Source organism: Microtus oregoni, unplaced genomic scaffold (assembly GCF_018167655.1).
Source record: "Microtus oregoni isolate MIOR12 unplaced genomic scaffold, Mior012 000028F_ref0000031, whole genome shotgun sequence".
Lineage (NCBI taxonomy): Eukaryota > Metazoa > Chordata > Mammalia > Rodentia > Cricetidae > Microtus > Microtus oregoni.
Genome location: NW_024543087.1, coordinates 3075401 through 3095841, shown reverse-complemented (window position 1 = coordinate 3095841; position 20441 = coordinate 3075401). Strand labels below are relative to the sequence as shown.

General features: G+C 51.1%; 1 protein-coding gene across 1 annotated transcript in view; it reads right to left on the bottom strand.

Annotated features, from left to right (window-relative positions):
* Ulk4 (unc-51 like kinase 4) overlaps window positions 1–20441 on the bottom strand; it is a 303260-nt gene that overhangs the window by 256984 nt on the left and 25835 nt on the right. Inside the window, exons 14-17 of the mRNA XM_041677287.1 lie at window positions 17485–17545; window positions 15668–15849; window positions 14683–14729; window positions 10531–10609 (exon numbers count right to left, since the gene is read on the bottom strand). Of these exons, the coding sequence (XP_041533221.1) occupies window positions 10531–10609; window positions 14683–14729; window positions 15668–15849; window positions 17485–17545 (369 nt within the window). The remainder of the gene's footprint in view (window positions 1–10530; window positions 10610–14682; window positions 14730–15667; window positions 15850–17484; window positions 17546–20441) is intronic.

Here is a 20441-nt window from a genome sequence, read left to right as displayed (position 1 = left end):
CCATGCTACCGGAAACTACTTCTGACAACTGAGATGCTGTACATGACCTGAGGAAAGTTCTAGGTGCCCGAGCCAGCCTGGGCCTTGTCACTCTTCCTGCCACAGCCCTACTCCATCTGGAAGTCAGCAGCCAGCCGCACAACTCTGGAATAAACTGGAACACAACCACCTGCTGCGCACTGGCTGGTACTGTAACAAGGGGCAGGGTACAGCAGCGACCTTTGTACACCTGGATTGGTGGGAGGGTCCAGGACACAGCTTGCTAGCAGGCCACTTACCTCAAGGGCACAGGAACTGGGTTGATCCATGAACCAACTACAAACACTGCTTTTAGGGAATAATGTATCCACAAGGCCAAACCGACCAGCGTTCCTCACTGCCTGTGTCCATGGCTGAGGCTCTCACAGTATCGCTGCTCAGAGGGGCATTTGCACAGTACGGCAGCATCCGTGCAGATCAGAAGGCTGCATCACTGCAAACCCCCCAAAATGGGGGCTCAGTAAAACAGTGGGGAAAGGAACCCCTGAGAACCACAACCTTGGGACTAGACAGAAGAGGACTGCAGGAAGCGCCAGGCCAGCTCTGGCAGCTGGCGGCTGGTGGCCAGGGGGTCAGAAGCTTGGAGCAAACCTGCATTTTTACATCTTTAAACAGACGAACGATAAACAGAAACAGTATTGGAGGCAGGTTTTCCCTGAGAGCACGGTATAGAAACCATGGTGCTCCACACGAGTGACCACCAGAGGGCGGACACAGTCAGCTGGAAGAGCTGACCTTCATCAGGACTCCGTGGCTGGAAAACAAGGCCTGTGCTCACTTCAGCTGACCTGGCTACCGCCTCTGTTGAGAGCCTGACTAACGGAGAATGGGCCAGCCTGAGTCTCTGAGGTTCCATGAGGCCACCAGGTAGCAGGCTAGTGGCATCAGAGTCCTCTGATGCTGGAGGGGACAGAATGGGTCAGACATCCCTGCTGACTGAACTTGGGCTACCATCCAGATAGCTGCCTCCACCATGCAGCTCACCCTGGGTTCCAACCCCATCCCCAGCGTCCCTCAGAGTCATCGCCCTGGCAGATGAGTCCCGTGTATTCACCACGGCTGACCAGTCTCAGCTGACAATGGGTGGGAGGCTCTGGCTGGGCCGATCCCTTCAGGAACGTCTGCCTCCCTGGTTTCTCCCTTCCCAGTTCCTGAGACCCACAGAAAGGGAAGGGTAGCATCTGCCTGTGCCTACGTCCATACTTCCCTGCTAGCCACACAAGGAACACTCATTCCGTGCACTTCGCCTGATAACAGTGCTCCTTTGAGTAACTTAGCTCTTTCAAGACTCCCAAACCATTAGTTTTATCACTTTTAATTAAGTGAGGCAGACAGAGCCACTGTGAGGGCTCAGTGGCCGCCAAGGCTGATGGGCTGAGTTCCATCTCCAGGACTCAAGTGGCAGGGGAGAGCCAGCTTTTCCTCCGACCTCTACACTGTGATCCCACAGGAATACACAAAGAATTTTTTTAATTTAAGAAAATGTTGGACCGGGTGGTGGCGCACACCTTTATATCCCAGCACTCATGAGGCAGAGGCAGGCGAATCTCCGTGAGTTTGAGGCCAGCCTGATCTACAAGAGCTAGTTCCAGGACAGGTTCCAAAGCAACAGAGAAACCCTGTGTCAAAAAAATCAAAAAGAAAAGGAAACCAAGGCTAATGTACCCAGGTGCCAAGTCCCCACAGCAGAGCTGGCCTCTGATCTCCCCTCCTGACCACGCATAAAGCCTGGCACCCTCCATGGAAGCAGTAGTGGCAGTAGTGTGGAAGTGGCTGGCAATCTGTCACCCAGCGTGGAGCCGTTTCCACGGCAACATCATCTGCTTTCCCCAGGACAGGACCCTGTGCCAGGACTCTGGCTACTCCTGCCTGGGCCTAAGGAGGATGGCGGGAAATCCGTTTCCTCCTCCAGGTTCCAGGCTGCCACACCGATGTGGTCACCCCACAAAGGCATAAATGATACATACTGTTGTTACATTTACTCTTTACTGGGGTGCATATGCCTCAGCAAACATGTGGAGATCAGAGGACAAATTTCAGGGATCATCCTCTCCTCCCACCACATGGGTCCTGGGGACTGAACTCAGGTCGTCAGTCTTGGCTGCAAGCACCTCTGCCTGCTAAGCCATCTTGGCTGCCCCAGTGATCCATGTGGGAGCAGCACACATGCAGTCACCACAGAAATGTTTCTGGTGGAGTCGAATTAACTGTCACACTGGCTCTGCTGACAACGATGTAAAGTCACAGCACAAAGACCCTCGCGCCCATGATGCAGCTGCGAGTCTGCGGGGTGGTGGGCAGGACTTGCTATCATACTCCACAAGGCTGGACCTCAACTCTCCCTCAGATGGTGGTAACTGAAAGGACTCTCATGTGAAATTGCATTTTTGTTCTGCTTTGGGGATATGTTCTCGTGATGTCTGAGCGATTCCTTCAGCCCCTGGGTCACTCTCCATGTTTCTTTCATCTACCAGCACATCAAATGCAAATGGACGGCTAGGCTAGCCTTCAGGGACAGCAGGATTACACTGTATTCAGACTCCCGTGTCTCTGTAAGCTGCTCAGGGAACACAACTGAGGTGCCCTCCCATCCATGTGACAGTGGACAGAAAAGTCAGTCAGCCACAAACACAGAAGTGAACCTCGTTCTACAAGACGCCAGAGAAGAAACTGAGCACACAGTCCATATGAGAAATTAGGAAGTGTGTCTTTGATGGGGGGGGGGGGGGGTCTTCTATCTATCTGTTGCTTTCATTGGTTAATTAATAAAGAAAACTGCTTGGCCTGATAGGTCAGAATATAGGTAGGTGGGGAAGACAGAACAAAATTGTGGGAGGAAGAAAGCAGAGACAGAAAGATGCCATGAAGCTCCGGCCCAAGATGGACATAGGTTGGGATCTTTCCCAGTAAGCCACAACCCCGTGGTGATACACAGATTACTAGATATGGGTTAAAGCAAGATGTGAGAGTTAGCCAAGAAGAGGCTAGATATAATGTGCCAGGCAGTGTTTAAATGAATACAGTTTCCGTGTTATTATTTCCGGGGCTAAGCTAGCCGTGTGGAAGCTGGGCAGGATGAAAAGCAGGCATGCTCGCCTCATCACTACAACTGGTGCCCTATTGCAACATGTCTTGCAAGGATTATTTGCTGAGATGCATTCAATACAAAAGTGACCCCTGATGTGTCAGGACGTCAGGGCTCCACACAGACACAGGCCAAGAATATTTTGCATGTATGTATGTATGCATATACACACACATACATGATGATCCATTTATCACGTATCATTTTTCCAGAAAATCGGCACTGAAATCACATATATGCACAATTGCAGAAAAAACTGATGTGCCCACATTACTGGAGCTTTCCAGCTGACAAAGCATCTATTTCTCGGGATAGGTTACTGCCACTGCTCTTGGTTGCCCACCAGAAGGTGATGCTAAGACCCTGGGACTGAAGACACCTCACATAGGCCACAGGACATGAAGAAATCTACCTGGTGCTGACCAGGAAGGTAGCAGGCTGCTGGGGGAGCTGTGGACACTGTGACCTGGGCAATGACTGACCCGTGAGGAACGCCCACGCGTACAACAGTGCCAGGACTGTTACGGAGCTAACCAAGCACTGTCTGGTTGGCTTTCAGGCCTGATCCACACACAGCAGGAAATACACACCTGTTTCTACACATCTGGGCTTAGAACCTGCAGATGGGGAGCTCACAGATCCTAGGAGTCAACCTACTACCACTAGCTCGCTAAACAGACACAGTATCCAAATGCCTTCCAAATCCTACCCTTATACCCACACGTAGGTACAGCTCTGCCTCCATCAGAGACGCTTCTGTTTGCAGTGGACAGTAGTAATACGGAGACTCACAACTGGTCAGAGTGGAGAAAGAAGTGCATGTGGAGAGCTCAGCCCTGAATGAGACACCTGTCACACACATACACACGCACATGCACACACACGTACCTGGTCGCAGTGGAGAAAGCTAGGACTATGGAGAGCCCTGAATGAGATCTCTCTCTCTCTCTCTCTCTCTCTCTCTCTCTCTCTCACACACACACACACACACACACACACGCACGCACGCACACCTGGTCACAGTGGAGAAGCTAGGGTCTGTGGAGAGCTTGGCCCTGACTGGGACTCTGTATCGCCCCGACCCAAGCACGCTGCAGCTTGCCAAGCATGGTGGAAGACGAATGGAGAGGGGTAAGGGACAGAGTCAGGGAAGCTGAGCAAGCAGTGTGTTCTGGACACGGCAGGACAGCTGTTCTCATGAACTCCTAGCAGGTGCGGTCACCTGAAGTCTGGCATTGTGGCGCAAGGTGAGAAGGGACCATGGACACCCGATGGCTTTGGAAGCAGGAGAGTCACTTTGCGTTACAGGTGTAGTCCCTGTAGGCCAACCACACTCCAGTGGATGATCTCACACCCATTAGTACACAGACAGCCCAGAGAGGGGTGGGGAGAGACAGACAGACAGACAGACAGACAGAGAGTGTCGGGGGTGGGGGGGCAAAGCTGAGGTAGGAAACTAGGAATGGGGCTGAGTGTGATCAAAACACTCTACGACATTCTCAAAGAATTAATGAAATATGTTATTGTCTGTTTCATGCTTTTTTGCTTTCAATAACTTTGTGTCCTGCTCCAACCAGCTCATTGAAGTATAATTAACTAATTGAATACATTTTCAACAGAAAATAAACAAAAGCTTGTTTACCAGAAAAATCCAAGGGCGAGTTCACTGAAATTAGCCACATCAGGGGCTGTAAATGATGACATCCAAGCTCGGACTGCAAGCCAAGCCCATCCTGGTCACCTCCAGGTCACATTTTATCCTGAGCTTTCAAATGTCTTTTCTTAGTTTGCTGGGAAGGGGGTTGTTTGGAAGGTTTATATAACTACATTGCCATAAATAGAAAAACACACTTTTAAATTAGAATATTTACAATAATAAATGCTGCAAAGAAAAACTGTAGAGGAAACCAGGTTCTAGTGTCGATAGGAAATGCAGGTGTCCCCAAAGGTGTGGCGCACACCACTCCAGCCCCAGAGGGGTTTCAGATGGAGAATTAGGCGAAGCTGCCTAAAGTGACGGCCAGGGACCCAAGCGCGGCCTGGGAGAGTGGCTCGGCTCTTAAGCGTGACTGTGGCTCTTGCGGAGCCTCGGGGGTGTTCCCAGCACCCAGTAACCCCAGTTTCGGGAGATCCAGAACCCTCTTCTAACCTCCAGGACATCTGTCTGTACTCACACAGAGACACACAAATATGCATAAGTAAAAATGAAGTCATATGAATTGTAGCTATGAGCAAACTGATACAATTTTCTTTAAAAATGCCTCAGAAATTTTGATCCTACTGCACGTACTGGCTTTGTGGGAGCCTAGGCAGTTTAGATGCTCACCTTACTAGACCTGGATGGAGGTGGGTGGTTCTTGGACTTCCCACAGGGCAGGGAACCCTGATCTCTCTTTGGGCTGATGAGGGAGGGGGACTTGATTGGGGGAGAGGGAGGGAAATGGGAGGCGGCGGCGGGGAAGAGACAGAAATCTTTAATAAATAAATAAATAAAATTTAAAAAAATGCCTCGGAAAGAAAGCGAGTGAGAAGCAGAAAGGAAAAGGGAGAGAAGAAGTGGGGAGACGGAGGACCAGAGGACGGCCGAGTGCTGAGACTTGCCTCAGTTTACCGCACACTTTACTTTCATGTTTTGAAATTTTCCAGAGAAAGAAAACGTCCATAAAGGGTTAACCTTCGCCATCGGTTCTCGGGCTTGCAGGCTTATGTTCAGCATCTTAAAGCATCTTCTGCCTTCCAAAGACCAAACACACGGACCACACACGAGGGCTCATCCTGAGAGCTCTTACACAGGAACAGTGAGGGGCTCCAGACCCAAAGAAGAAGGTTTAGACTTGGCCAGCGCCCTTCTGTAGAGCGACGAGGTCGGAGGAAGCCGAGCGGGTCAGAGTTTCACATAGACCAGACCTCAGGAGTTCCGAACCAGGAGCCCACCAATGGCACCTCAGGAAGTCACGCAGGCAGCCAAGTCTGCCTGTGATTACACTGATCTTGGTAACCCTCAAACGGAACTGATCAATACAACTGCCAGATTCTGAGTGGAAATGCCTCAACACGGTAAAACGTGACCAGTACCTGTGCCTGCTAATCCAGATTAAAGACAAACGGCCACAGGTGCTTCATTTTCTTCAGTGCTTGGCTGCCTCCTGGTGGCTTCTGAGATTGATAAAGCCAACTACTTACAAAAGTCTCTTAAAGTGCATGAAAGAAAAAAATATAAATATAGAATACAGCCGGGTGTGGTGTACACACCTTTAATCCCAGCACTTGAGAGGCAGAGGCAAGTGGATCTTTGTGAGTTCAAGGCCAGCCTGGTCTACAGAGTGAGTTCCAGGACACCCAGGGCTGTTACACAGAGAAACCCTGTCTGGAGAAAAAAAAAACACCACATACACACACACACACACACACACACACACACACACACACACCACTACCGGAAAGATGTACCAACAGCTATTTCAACACACTGTGTAAATTCCCCGTTTTCAACAAAATCTAATTCACTATATGTGTGTTCACTTCAAAATTGTCCACCCAGCAATTAAACATACACTGTTTCTTCCTGTGGAATCCAGGGCCATAGCCCGACAGCAAAGTCTGTCTCTCCCTAGGGAAGGCTGCTTAGTAGAACACAGATTCTCATCTTGCAGTGCCACACCAGGTCAGGGCCCCTGAGCTTAGTAACCAGCTGGCAGCCGGCACCTGATGTTTCCAGGTTGTGGCGTTGTCTCTGACAGCTGGGGACAGCTGTGTCCCAGTGACCAGACATGGGAAGAGTGCTTCCTTACCTGATAATACATTTGGAATGAATATGGTACTTTCAATTTCTGCCAAATATATAATATCCTATTAAAGTTGTGAAATCTGGGGGCTGGAGAGATGGCTCAGTCAGGGTGTAGACCTGAGTTCAGACCCTAGAATTAAGGGTATGAAGGCAGGCATGGGTACGCATCCCCAAGATCATGGCCAGCCAGTCCAGACCGCCAGTGAGACCCCTGTCTGCAGGGACAGGTGGAGGCATGACAGTGGCAGACACCTGACATCAGCCTCTGGCCTTTGTGTGCATGTGTGCACCTAGATGTACACAGACAGACACACACACTACACACAAAAATGAAATAATTCATGGGTGAGGTTGTTGATGGAGGAAGGTCATTGGCTAATAAAGAAACTGCCTTGGCCCATTTTATTGGTTAGAACATAGGTGGGTGGAGTAAACAGAACAGAATGCTGGGAGGAAGAGGAAGTGAGCTCAGAGGCCATGCTCCCCTCTCCCGGGCAGACGCCATGAAGCAAGCTGCCAGGTCAGACATGCTGAATCTTTCCAGGTAAGACTGATGCTACACAGATTATTAGAGATGGGTTGATCGGGATATGAGAATTAGCCTGTAAGGGCTAGAGTTAATGGGCCAAGCAGTGTTTAAAAGAATACAATTTGTGTGTTGTTATTTCTGGTGTAAAGCTAGCTGTGCGGGAGCCGGGTGGGATGAAAAGCAGGCCAGCAGCTCTTACAACAGGTTGTGAAGTAGGAAGTGGGAAAGAAACAAGAGGGTGTTGTCCATGCCCCTGCATCTCAGCCAATAAAACACAAGCAGGCAATGGGGACAGGCTGCAAGGGACAGAGACAGAACCTCGCGGAAGTGGCCTGAGACAGCCTGGCCACAGCGTGACCCAGGAAATGATGGCCATAGGCTCTCCATGGACAACAGCAAGAGCAAGCACTGGGAGGACCAGCCATAGGTGTGGAGGAAAGAGAGAGGTGATCCTGTCGCTAGGGTGACTCCATGGGATTCCTTCAGTGGGGACCATCTGTCAGCCACAGACACGGCGAGTCCTTGGCACGAGACTCCATGGGAATAAAGGAAGCTTCTCAGCTTTGGGGCTGAGCTCTGCCCGGCTTCCCCCAGTCATGCCATGAGGCAGCCCTCATCTTCAGATTCCTTCTCTGACATCTCCAAGGGAACAGGGATGTGAGGGAGACCTGGCTCTGGCTGAAGAGGTGAGTGTCCCCACCCTCGCTCTTGGATCTATGTGTGTCCCTGCTGAAGCCATGTGCTTGTCAAGGAGAACAACCTTCTCCATAGAAGAAGACCGGGATTTGGGCGAGCATGTGAACAGCTGAGTTCCCTCATGGAACCCTAAAACAAGATCTCCAGGGAAGCCGGCCCTGTGAACAAGAGCAGCCACAGCCCTGGGCACCTCTCAATACCCCCAGATGGTCACTTCGTGGTATGTCCCACTCACACCCACGACGAGCGCCAACCATGACTCGCTCCAGCCCAGAGCTGTAGTTCGTTATTGTTAGCGCTGCCGGTACCTCATGGCGAGAGCAAGCCACGCTCCGTCCACTCTATTAGACGTGGGGTGGTACAGGTAGCACACAGATACACATCCCTCCACACGTCACACAGCACTGAGTGTGTGTGATAACAAACATGGCTCTGGGAGACACAGCGGGTTTTCCGGAATTACCATGCTCATTCACATTCCCACCAGCAGCCTGGGAAAGTCACTGCTCCCCGTGCCTTCCAACATCTATGCGGAGTTTGGAGTTTTGACAGGGGGACTATGTGACATGTCGTTCTGGCTTCCGTTTGCAGGTCTATGATGATTCAGCATTGCAAATATTAAACACAGAATTCATACTGCTAGCTTCTGCTGCTTTCAGATGCTATCACGGTGATTAGCAAATCTGTCAAGGGCATCAGAGTAACGGAGAAACTGTATGTCAGGGTGAGTGATGGCTAGTCTGGTCAACTTAACTGGAGCCGAAAGCAGCTGGGACAAGCCCCAGGCAGACCTGGAAGGGCTTTCTCAGTCAGGGCACCCATAGGAAGGCACACAACACCTTCCCAGAGAGCCCAGACCTGAGGAGGCCCTCAGAAAAGCACTGCGTCTTGCCTGCCTGCTCCACCTCTTGCCGGTTCGTCTACCCTGTTGCTGCTGTCACCATCCTGAGCTGGCATCAGACTCCAGTTTCTTCAGCCTTCCAAAAAGGGCTGAAGACGGGTGTCTGTCCAGGAATCCTCCAGGTCTTCAGCACCAGACGAGGTCTGCTGGGGCCTCCAGCCTTGTGCATAAGAAGCTGCCAGGCTCTTAGCTTCTCCAGAGTGTGGCTGGCCACTCCGAGGCAGCCCAGTCGGATACGTACGAGCCAGTCCAGCACCCTCCTCTCGGCTCTTACTCAGCCCGCCCATCCTGGACACCCAGTTTCCCCAATGATATGATGTAGTTCACCAACGTTCCCACCCTCTCACTGAACCTTCTCTAGCATTTTAGCGACACCCAGGACTTCATGGTTCATGAGCCCCCTAGGATCCCCTCTCTCATTTGGAATCCAATCCTGAGCCCCAGACAAACTCCGCACCAAGTCTCCACAGTGTGGCCCTGGACAGCTCACTGGCTGTGCCGTCCGCCTGTCCCCACAGACAGTTTTACCTACGCTCACATCCTGGCTCTTGAGCTTCTCCACTGCTGGCTCCTCACAGGAGCTGCTCAACCTGTGGGGCCCACTCATTCCTTCACAGCCCTCCGCCTCTCGCTGGGTGACCCATCCCTGCAGGAAGTCCTCTCTCCGGGTAACCCATCCCTGCAGGAAGTCCTCCTGACTGAATGATCCCCCTGCAGCTTCAACACCACATCCCGGTTTCCGCCCTACAAACATTTCACCTACCCCAAGTTCCAGTCTTTAGCCTTAAAGACCATGGTGATGTTCGGCTACTTGACTCTTGAGGATAAAGATCACTGCCAATCAGCAGGAGAGACGGGAGTCGTCAGCTCTCCCGAGCTGGTGTAGAGACACAGCGGCAACGCTCTCCACACAGGTCTGGAGTCGCTGGGTGACTACATAAGATGCTTTTCTTTATTTCCCCTTTCAGTTGTTTGAGCCAGGGTCTCACTATGTAGTCTTGGCTGACTGGAGCGCCTATGTAGACCAGCTCTGCCTCTACTAGGATTAAAATGTGCAGCACCACACCTGCCAAAACCCTTTCTAATACCAGCGCTCAGTGTGGGCCCTGGGGAATCCCCAGCCCAACCCTGGATCCAAATGTCCTCAGTACATAAGGGACCTTCAAACCCTGGGCTCCTGCCAGAGAACAGCTGTCCTGGGACAAGGGGAAATATTAAATTCAGGATGAAAACCCAGAAGAAACTGGATTAAATGTGAGTGTGCTCTTAGCCATCCCGCAGCCTCTGCGTCCAACCAGAGGCCAAGTTCTCCATAAGGCTGAACTGTGGATTAGAGCTTGGGCTGGGAGGACCCCAAGGTCTGTGTCTTACAACAACCACAATTCCTCAGATTAAAATTAAACGAAGGCCAATGAAAGCTATGTGCCATAAACTACAAAACCAAAAGCCATCTTCTCTGCCACACTTAACATGTCAGTAAAGAAAGACGTCACCTCGATAACTGGCACATTTTCCTCAAGTTCTGTGGTGTGCAAGGCCAGCAAGCCAATCACGCGAGCAACCTTGGACCGTCTGGAGAGAGAGAGAAAACACAGGCTCTGAAGTGCAGTCAGGCATCAACCACCACTGCTAGCCACCATGTACATACGACGAGCTGACTTAGCTGTATGACGGGGAAGTGGGGCCGACAAGAGGGCTCAGTGGGTACTGGAGCTTGCCACCAAGTCTGATGACCTGAGCTCAATCCTGGACCCCACATGGTAGGAAGAGAGAACCAGCTCCTGAAGGCTGACCTCTGACCCCCATGCATGCACTGGAGCAAGCACACAGCCACTCAGATGCATGTATTGAGACAGCGCAGGCCCACATTGCAGGGAAACTCCTTATCACACACACAAGGAGCATGAGCGGCAGTGTCAAATTTAGACAGTTTGTGGCTTATAAAACGCAGAAATGGAAAACCTTACAATTAGACCATTATGAGCACTTTTCTGTTTTGCTTAATTTTCCCCTTTCTTTTTACTTTATAAGTATTTGTGTTTTTGCCTGTATGTAGTACGTATGTATACCATGTGCATGCAGTGCCCACAGAGGCCAGAAGAAGACCCCTGATCCCCTGGGACTGGAGCTGCAGATGGTTTGACTCCCTAGTCCTCTGTGAGAGCTGCAGGCTCCTAACCACAGCACCACCCTCTGGCCTCTTTTCTTCTATTGTCATAAACACTGGTTTCAAGGAGGTGGCTTCTGCTCTCCCACAGAAAAGGGCATTGGTAAAGTACTGTGCAGCAGGATTTGAAAACAGTAATATAGAAAAGTCATGTTGATTAGAAAAAATTCACTGGAGGAAAAAGCAAGGACATGGAGGGGACTTGTTGGGGAAGGGGATGCAGTGGAAAGCAGGGGTACGAGAAAGGGTAATGGCCAAGATGCCACCACAGGACACCGCACATGTGTGAAACTGTGAGGTAAACAAATTTTAAACCTTTGTCTCATGGGAAACTAACATGGAGAAGAGTTAAGATCCACCTCCCACAGCAGAGCCGGCCCTGACACGGGACAGTGTGTGTCCACCTCCCACAGCAGAGCCGGCCCTGACAAAGGACAGCATGTGTCCACCTCCCACAGCAGAGCCGGCCCTGACAGGCCTCAACTCTTGCTGATTCTCTGAGATGAGAGCTCATCACATGGCTCCCAGGATGTCACTGAACCCCTGATTCTCCTGCCTCAGCTTCCTGAGAACTGCAGATGAGTGCTGCCATGCCTGGCTACTTCTGAGTGTCTTATACAACAAATGCCAAAAGCTTTAAACCACAATCAAGTAAGTCCCATAGATGAAAACGTACAAGAAATCCCCTCTCATTGATGAGAGCTGACTAGACACAGAACCCTCAGGAGTCTGCAGTGATGAAAAATCCAGACGCAGTGGTGTGCATACCTGTACCCCAGAACTAAGAGGGGCAGAGGCAGGAGGGTAGGAAACGGTCTCAGGTTGTCCATAACATTAAAAACACATGTGTTGCCCAGCAAAATTCTTCAAAGACCTCGAAAGAATAGTACTCAACTTCATCTGGAAAAGCAAAAAACCCAGGATAGCCAAAACAATCCTGGGCAATAAAAGAACTTCTGGAGGCATCAGAATCCCTGACTTCCAACTCTACTACAGAGCTACAGTACTGAAAACAGCCTGGTATTGGCATAAGAACAGACAGGAGGACCAATGGAACCGAATAGAAAATCCGGATATTAATCCACACATCTTCGAACACCTGATCTTTGATAAAGAAGAAAAAATATCAAGTGGAAAAAAGAAAGCATATTTAACAAGTGGTGCTGGCATAACTGGATATCAACATGTAGAAGAATGAAAATAGACCCACATCTATCACCATGCACAAAACTCAAATCCAAATGGATCAAAGATCTCAACATAAAGCCAGTCACACTGAACCTCATAGAAGAGAAAGTGGAAAGTACACTTGAACGCATTGGCACAGGGAACCACTTCTTAAATAGAACCCCAGCAGCACAGACACAGAGAAACAATTAATAAATGGGACCTCCAGAAACTGAAAACTTCTGTAAAGCAAAGGACATGGTCAACAAGACAAAACGACAGCCTACAGAATGGGAAAGATCTTCACCAACCCCACATTAGACAGAGGTCTGATCTCCAAAATATACAAAGAACTCAAGAAACTGGACACCAAAAGATCACGTAATCCAATAAAAAAAATGGAGTACAGACCTAAACAGAGAACTCTCAACAGAGGAATCTAAAATGGCTGAAAGACACTTAAGGAAATGTTCAACATCCTTAGTCACCAGAGAAATGCAAATCAAAACAACTCCGAGATTCCATCTTACACCTGTAAGAATGGCCAAGATCAAAAACACTGTTGGCAACTTATGCTGGAGAGGTTGTGGGTAAAAGGGAACACTTCTGCACTGCTGGTGGGAGTGCAAGCTGGTACAGCCCCTTTGGATATCAGTATGGCGATTTCTCAGAAAATTAGGAAACAACCTTCCTCAAGACCCAGCAATACCACTTTTGGGTATATATCCAAAGGATGCTCAATCATGCCACAAGGACATGTGCTCAACTATGTCAATAACAGCTTTGCTTGTCATAGCCAGAACCTGGAAACAAACTAAATGCCCCTTGACTGAAGAGTAGATAAGGAAAATGTGGTACATTTACACAGTGGAGTACTACACAGCAGAAAAAATAACAACAGCTTGAATTTTGCAGAAAAAAGTATGAAGCTAGAAAACATTTTTTTGAGTGAGGTAACCCAGACACAGAAAGACAATGTACTCACTCATAGGTAGTTTTTAAACATAAAGCAAAGAAAGCCAGCCTACAAACCACAATCTCTGAGAATTTAGACTACAATGCAGATACTAAGAGAGACTTGCATAGATATAATCTACATGGGAAGTAGAAAGTATAAAAAGACAAGATCTTCTGAGTAAATTGGGAGCACAGGGACCTTGGGGAAGGACTGAAGGAGGGAGGGGAGAGGCAGGGAGGGGAACAGAAAAAAATGTAGAGCTCAATAAATATCAATAAAAAAAATAAAAACATTAAAAAAACACGTGCGTTTTGGGGAGGACAGGCACAAAGTCACAACACACCTTGCTAGGTTTGTGTTCCTCTATGCAGGACAAACTTGAAAAGCTGAAAGCAGCATGAGAGAGTACAAGAAGACCCAGCGGGGGAGGGCTGCCCCTTGTCCACCCTCAGCTTCATCCAATCAAAGCTCCCATGGCTGGGCAAAGTGGTGCACACCTCTAACCCCAGCACTCAGGAAGACATACCCTAGGAGTTCAAGGCCAGCCTGTGATACATATTAAGACCTTTTCTCAAAAAATAAAAAATAGAAAATAACAATTAAAACACACTTTTTTGAGAAAATGAAATTCAATCTAAATAGTAAAAAAAGGTTTTTAAACAATGCTTGGAAAGAATTTAACCACTTTCAAGTCAGCAGGGGGCGCTCCAGACTGAAAAATGAATCTGCCTACCAGAGCTGTTTCCAAGGCTGCAGGACGCTCCGCTGTTACCCAGCACCCCAGTTCCAAGGAGAACAGGGCTGGGATACAAGAAAATCACAACACTGCCAGTGTGGACCAGACTCAGAAGCAGCAGCCCCGTCTTCTGGCCTCACTCACTTGGCCAAGGATGTACTGAGTGGGTAACTCAACCCCCACAGCGAGACTCAGCAGGGGCAGATCTGGGGTCCCCACCACACACTTCTGTACCCCACATAAACTCCTCAGAACAGCCCATCATGGAATCGTGCCCCACCAGGAGGAGAGCCAGAGCCTGCAGCATCCATAGAGAGAGAACTCTGTAGGAGGCCCCTTGGTTTCCGGGACACCATGGGGAAGCTCCTGCCCCGGGAAGGAAAGGGAGTGAGAGGCAGCACAGCCCAAAAGGCAGGGCCAGGAAAGTGATGGCCTAAAATACAAAGTGTCCCACTCCGGATTGAGAAAACAAAGCAGCAGCCACTTCCACACCTCTCCTCGCTCATCTGTGAGCTACTCAGGATTGCCTCAGATTCCCTTAGTATGACCAGACTGTGCTCACGAGGAGCAACTATAAAACCCCCAAGAATAGGTTTTAAAATACAAACGTTACTTACATATCCCAGTTTGGAGCTATTCGCAAATGCTGGATTAGCAACTGGAACTAGAATTAGAAAAAGAGAAACATCGAAATGTAAGTATTATTCAGCAGGGAATCCAAAGCAGTATCTGAATTAACAGGGAAATCTATACAGCTGAGATGGGAACACCCCAGGGAGGCAATTACAGACAGACGACAGACACGCAAACGCATCCAGTGTGCCAGCAAGAAACATAAACAAACGCTAAGACCAGGGCACCGGAGACAGGGCTCAGCGGTTGAAAAGTATGTTCTCTTGCAAAGAACCCATGTTCAATTCCCAGTGTCCACACAGTGGCTCCAGGAGACCTATCCTATTACTAATACCCCTAACATTTGGCTTCCTGTCCCCAACAGACACCCCAACCCTCATACTGACTTAGGAGCAAAATAAACTGAAACTCTTCAGGCCGACCTTGGGGACCCAAAAGGAAGTGCCACCTGCCCACTGTCATTCCTTCCAGACGGCGCCTGAGGAACTGTGCAAAGCCCAGGGTTAGGGATAAAGCCCTAAGGGGTACCCTCTCAGGAGAGCAGAGAGCTAGGACTCTGAGGCCTGACATCCTTCTATCCATTGGAAGCCCTGGCGTCTCTCCAGGGGACCCAGACCAGACCAGACCACGCACAAGACCAACCGGCTACAGAATGAATCCAAGGCAAGCCCAGGACACTTAGACCGTAGCTCAGAAGAGAAGCTGGGACCGTGTATGGTTCAGTGGTGGAACACTCGCCTAGCCTAAGGCCCTGGGTTTGATCCTCAGTACCACCACAGAAATAAATGAACTGCTTCAGTCCGCAGTTTATTGCTTTTATTGACCCATGCTGTGATCAGGCTAAGGAACCGCCCTACTACTGAACCCCAGGCACCAAGCTTTTGCACTAGCACCCCTGAAACACAAAGGCCAATAGCTCAACAGCAGGAGGCAGGTGGTCCCTGGGAGGCATCCCCCTGAAGTGCCTACCAGCGGGGAGTGGAGCAGCCTAGTGGCCACCTCCTTGTGAGCAGCCACCACGCACAGATAGCACAGGAGGTTCAGCTTGGCTCTCGCCGCCCCTGCGCTCTTCTCGCTGGAGTCGATCTGGGAGCAGGCCTGCTGCAGGAAGGCGGTCCAGTCCTGGTCCTTCAGGAGCAGCAACTTATCCACTGCAGAACGTCAGAGCACATGAGGACAGAACACTACACAACAGTATCGACCGGAAAGGCACCCAACCCCACCCCCACCCTGAGGAGACACTCCACTGGACGGCCCTTCCCCACCCAGAGAGACTTCTTAACTATGTCAGTGAACTGCCAAACTAACAATTGGGAGGCAGAGGAAGCAGATCTCTGAGTTCGTGGCCAGCCTGGTCTACAAGAGTTAGTTCCAGGACAGGCTCCAAAACTACAGAGAAACCCTGTCTTGAAAAATAAAAAAAAAAAAAAGTAACAGCAATAATAACAATGTCTTAGCTGTGAGAGCGCTGGGGAGAAGGCGGCCGCCATGCAAGCCGAGGCCACGGGCAATGATGTCAGAATCCACATAAACAAACAGCACGTGAAGACAGGAGGCTCCCTGGGGCCCACTGGTCGGCATGTCTCAGGATGGCACTGGAGGCCGTCCTTGGGCAGCTGCACCGTACTTGTGCATATGTAACCACACACACAGGATGTCCACACACATCTGCACACATTTTTAGAAGCCTAATAGAACTACTGTTAAATATACACATACCCAGGTCAGTAGGGTGCGGGCACAACCTGGCAATCCCGTCTCTAGCTTCCCACACACACCAAGGAAAACTACAGGATTAGCGTCTGACTTTGGCTGCGCTTCATCTGGAGACAGATGTGGGAGAGACGGCTCAGAGGTTAAGAGCACTGGCTGCTTCTCCAGAGGTCCTGAGTTCAACTCCCAGCAGCCACGTGGTGGCTCACAACCATCTAAAGTGAGTCCTGGGGCCCTCTTCTGGCCTGCAGACAGACAGTGTATACATAATAAATAAATCTTTTTTAAAATTACAAATGTTCTCTAGCTCTCAGGAGGACTGAGTGCCTCCCCGGGTTTTGCTGGCCACGCTATAATTCTGCTGCACGTTGGTCCTTCAAAACAGCCCTCCGTGGGGCTCGCTCTTGGTTGGCATCCATGGACCAGTCGGACCTGTACAAACGTTTAAGTTAACACCATTCCAACTGGGTGTGGTAAGCCACGCCCCACAGGGGTCAGCCACGCCCCACAGGGGGTCAGCCACGCCCCCATGGGGGCAGTCACACCACAACAGGGGTCAGCCACCATCCCCACTGGGTGTGGTGAGCCACGCCCCACTGGGGGTCAGTCATGCCCCCATTCGGGCAGCCAGGCGCCAACAGGGGTCAGACACCATCCCCCCACTGGGTGTGGTGAGTCATGCCTCCCATAGGGGCAGCCACGCCCCCATAGGGACAGCAACGCTGCCCACAAGTGTCCCCCACCCAGTCCGGCGCTAGACTGCTGGAGCTCACACAGCACTATGCAAGACAGACATCTCACTGGCAGAAGCCTCTCTACTCGCAGGGAAATGGGCCCAGCGCCCCAGGAGTCTCCCCACCACAAGGGGGCACTGGCCCAGAGGAAAGTCAACAGCTGGCAAAGAGACATTTGCAGCTGACTCCTGCTGTGCAGGATGCACCCAAAGCCTTGACAAGATTGACAAGACGACGGCCAATTAGATCTTCTCCACACGCACCCACGCGCACGTTCCGTTTGCACGTATGTAAAGTTCCCTTACGAAGGTCAACGCTTTGAGAGCCTGAGGACCTTACCAGAATAAGCCGGTAGGTGCAAGATTTTTGGATCAAACTTGATTGCAGGTTGTTTCATTATCTATGAAAATAACGGGAAAAACGCTGTTGAGAAACCTTTTAAGTCAACAGTTGTCTCTGCAGCTACAGATCAACAAGGCCAAAAAGGAATGATAGGAAACTTAGCTGGCATCAAAAGGATCCAGGCCAGGTGTGGGGCACCCAGTGCAGCCAGCCTGGGGAGGTAGAGGCAGGAGGGCTAAGATTTGCCTGGGCTGCAGAGTGAGACCCTATCTCAAAGCACTAGCAACAAAAAAGACTTCAACAGTGCCACGTGAGACTAAAAAATGTAAATACAGATGGCTTCTTTCCACTTCAACTAACTTCTTCAGTAAGACAGAGTCCCGCAGAGAGCTCTGCCCGCCAGCTTCCGGGCTCAACTGGCTAATCCACTCTCTCTAGAAATGAAGGCATCTGAAGAGTGTCTGCCGGGACCTGTCCTGAGGAGGTGCAAAACCATTAAACACGTGACCCTGCTGTCAGCTGAAATTCTAAATGAGAAAATAAGGCAAATGTCTGTTAAACAATAAAATCCTTAATACTTAAGAATTCAAAACAAACAGGACAAAAATTATAGACAGATAGTTCATAGAAAGAAATTTCTTAAAAACAATAAAGAAACAAGTAGTTAGGCTGATGTAACATGAACAGGGTTAGTGGGAGGGGTGGAAATCGGACTGAGGTCTAGATGTTGCGTGGACAGGATCAGTGGGAGCAGTGGAAGGTGGGCTGAGGTCTGGATGTGGTGTGGACAGGGTCGGGGGGAGCAGTGGAAGGTGGGCTGAGGTCTAGATGTGGCGTGGACAGGGTCGGGGGGAGCAGTGGAAGGTGGGCTGACGTCTGGATGTGGCATGGACAGGGTCGGGGGGAGCAGTGGAAGGTGGGCTGAGGTCTAGATGTGGCGTGGACAGGGTCGGGGGGAGCAGTGGAAGGTGGGCTGAGGTCTGGATGTGGTGTGGACAGGGTCAGGGGGAGCAGTGGAAGGTGGGCTGAGGTCTGGATGTGGCATGGACAGGGTCGGGGGGAGCAGTGGAAGGTGGGCTGAGGTCTGGATGTGGTGTGGACAGGGTCGGGGGGAGCAGTGGAAGGTGGGCTGAGGTCTGGATGTGGCATGGACAGGGTCGGGGGGAGCAGTGGAAGGTGGGCTGAGGTCTGGATGTGGTGTGGACAGGGTCGGGGGGAGCAGTGGAAGGTGGGCTGAGGTCTAGATGTGGCGTGGACAGGGTCGGGGGGAGCAGTGGAAGGTGGGCTGACGTCTGGATGTGGTGTGGACAGGGTCGGGGGGAGCAGTGGAAGGTGGGCTGAGGTCTGGATGTGGTGTGGACAGGGTCGGGGGGAGCAGTGGAAGGTGGGCTGAGGTCTGGATGTGGCGTGGACAGGGTCGGGGGGAGCAGTGGAAGGTGGGCTGAGGTCTGGATGTGGTGTGGACAGGGTCGGGGGGAGCAGTGGAAGGTGGGCTGAGGTCTGGATGTGGCATGGACAGGGTCGGGGGGAGCAGTGGAAGGTGGGCTGAGGTCTGGATGTGGTGTGGACAGGGTCGGGGGGAGCAGTGGAAGGTGGGCTGAGGTCTAGATGTGGCGTGGACAGGGTCGGGGGGAGCAGTGGAAGGTGGGCTGACGTCTGGATGTGGTGTGGACAGGGTCGGGGGGAGCAGTGGAAGGTGGGCTGAGGTCTGGATGTGGTGTGGACAGGGTCGGGGGGAGCAGTGGAAGGTGGGCTGAGGTCTGGATGTGGCATGGACAGGGTCGGGGGGAGCAGTGGAAGGTGGGCTGAGGTCTGGATGTGGTGTGGACAGGGTCGGGGGGAGCAGTGGAAGGTGGGCTGAGGTCTGGATGTGGCATGGACAGGGTCGGGGGGAGCAGTGGAAGGTGGGCTGAGGTCTGGATGTGGTGTGGACAGGGTCGGGGGGAGCAGTGGAAGGTGGGCTGAGGTCTAGATGTGGCGTGGACAGGGTCGGGGGGAGCAGTGGAAGGTGGGCTGAGGTCTGGATGTGGTGTGGACAGGGTCGGGGGGAGCAGTGGAAGGTGGGCTGAGGTCTGGATGTGGTGTGGACAGGGTCGGGGGGAGCAGTGGAAGGTGGGCTGAGGTCTGGATGTGGCATGGACAGGGTCGGGGGAGCAGTGGAAGGTGGGCTGACGTCTGGATGTGGCGTGGACAGGGTCGGGGGAGGGGTGGAAATCAGACTGAGGAGTGAACCACAGTCAGGACTTGGCTGTATTTGAGGAGGGAAGAGCCATTCTGGAAGATCTTAACACATAATAGTTTATCTCACACTTCGTTTGAGAAAGGGTGTGGTGAAGAAACCCACGGCCCTGAGCCTTGGGAGTTGCCCAAGTCTAACTTCTGCAGAACTCCGTGTTGCCGTCTCAAGCCCTCAGGGACAGACAACACTCTCGACAGATGATATAGTGAGAGTCCACACATACATTTTAACTCAAACCACTCCACAAACACCAGACCATCACTCAGCAAAATGTTACAATCATGAAAACCTAAATGTCACCAGCAGTGACAGACAGGGACGGACTGTAGGAGACCAGGAGGCTCAAGCGTGACAAAGGACATCAGAGACAGCAGATTAGTGGGAGCCTGGCAACCCGAGGGCCTCAGGTGACTCCGGCCAGGCAGAGTAACGGCAAGCAAGGCCTCCTTGAACCCTGAATCCTCTCCCTGATTCTAAACCTTGTTTTTAAAATATAGCTTAAAATGTTTTAGACAAAAATAGTTTAAGGTTGAACAGTGGTGGCGTACGCCTTTAATCCCAGCACTCTGGAGGCAGAGGCAGGTGGGTGGATCTCTGAGTTTGAGGTCAGCCTGGTCTACAGAGCGAGTTGCAGGACAGCCAGGACTGTTACATAGAGAAACCCCGTCTGTGGGGGCGGGGGGAGTGTTAAAAACCTAATTCCTGCTTACTGATG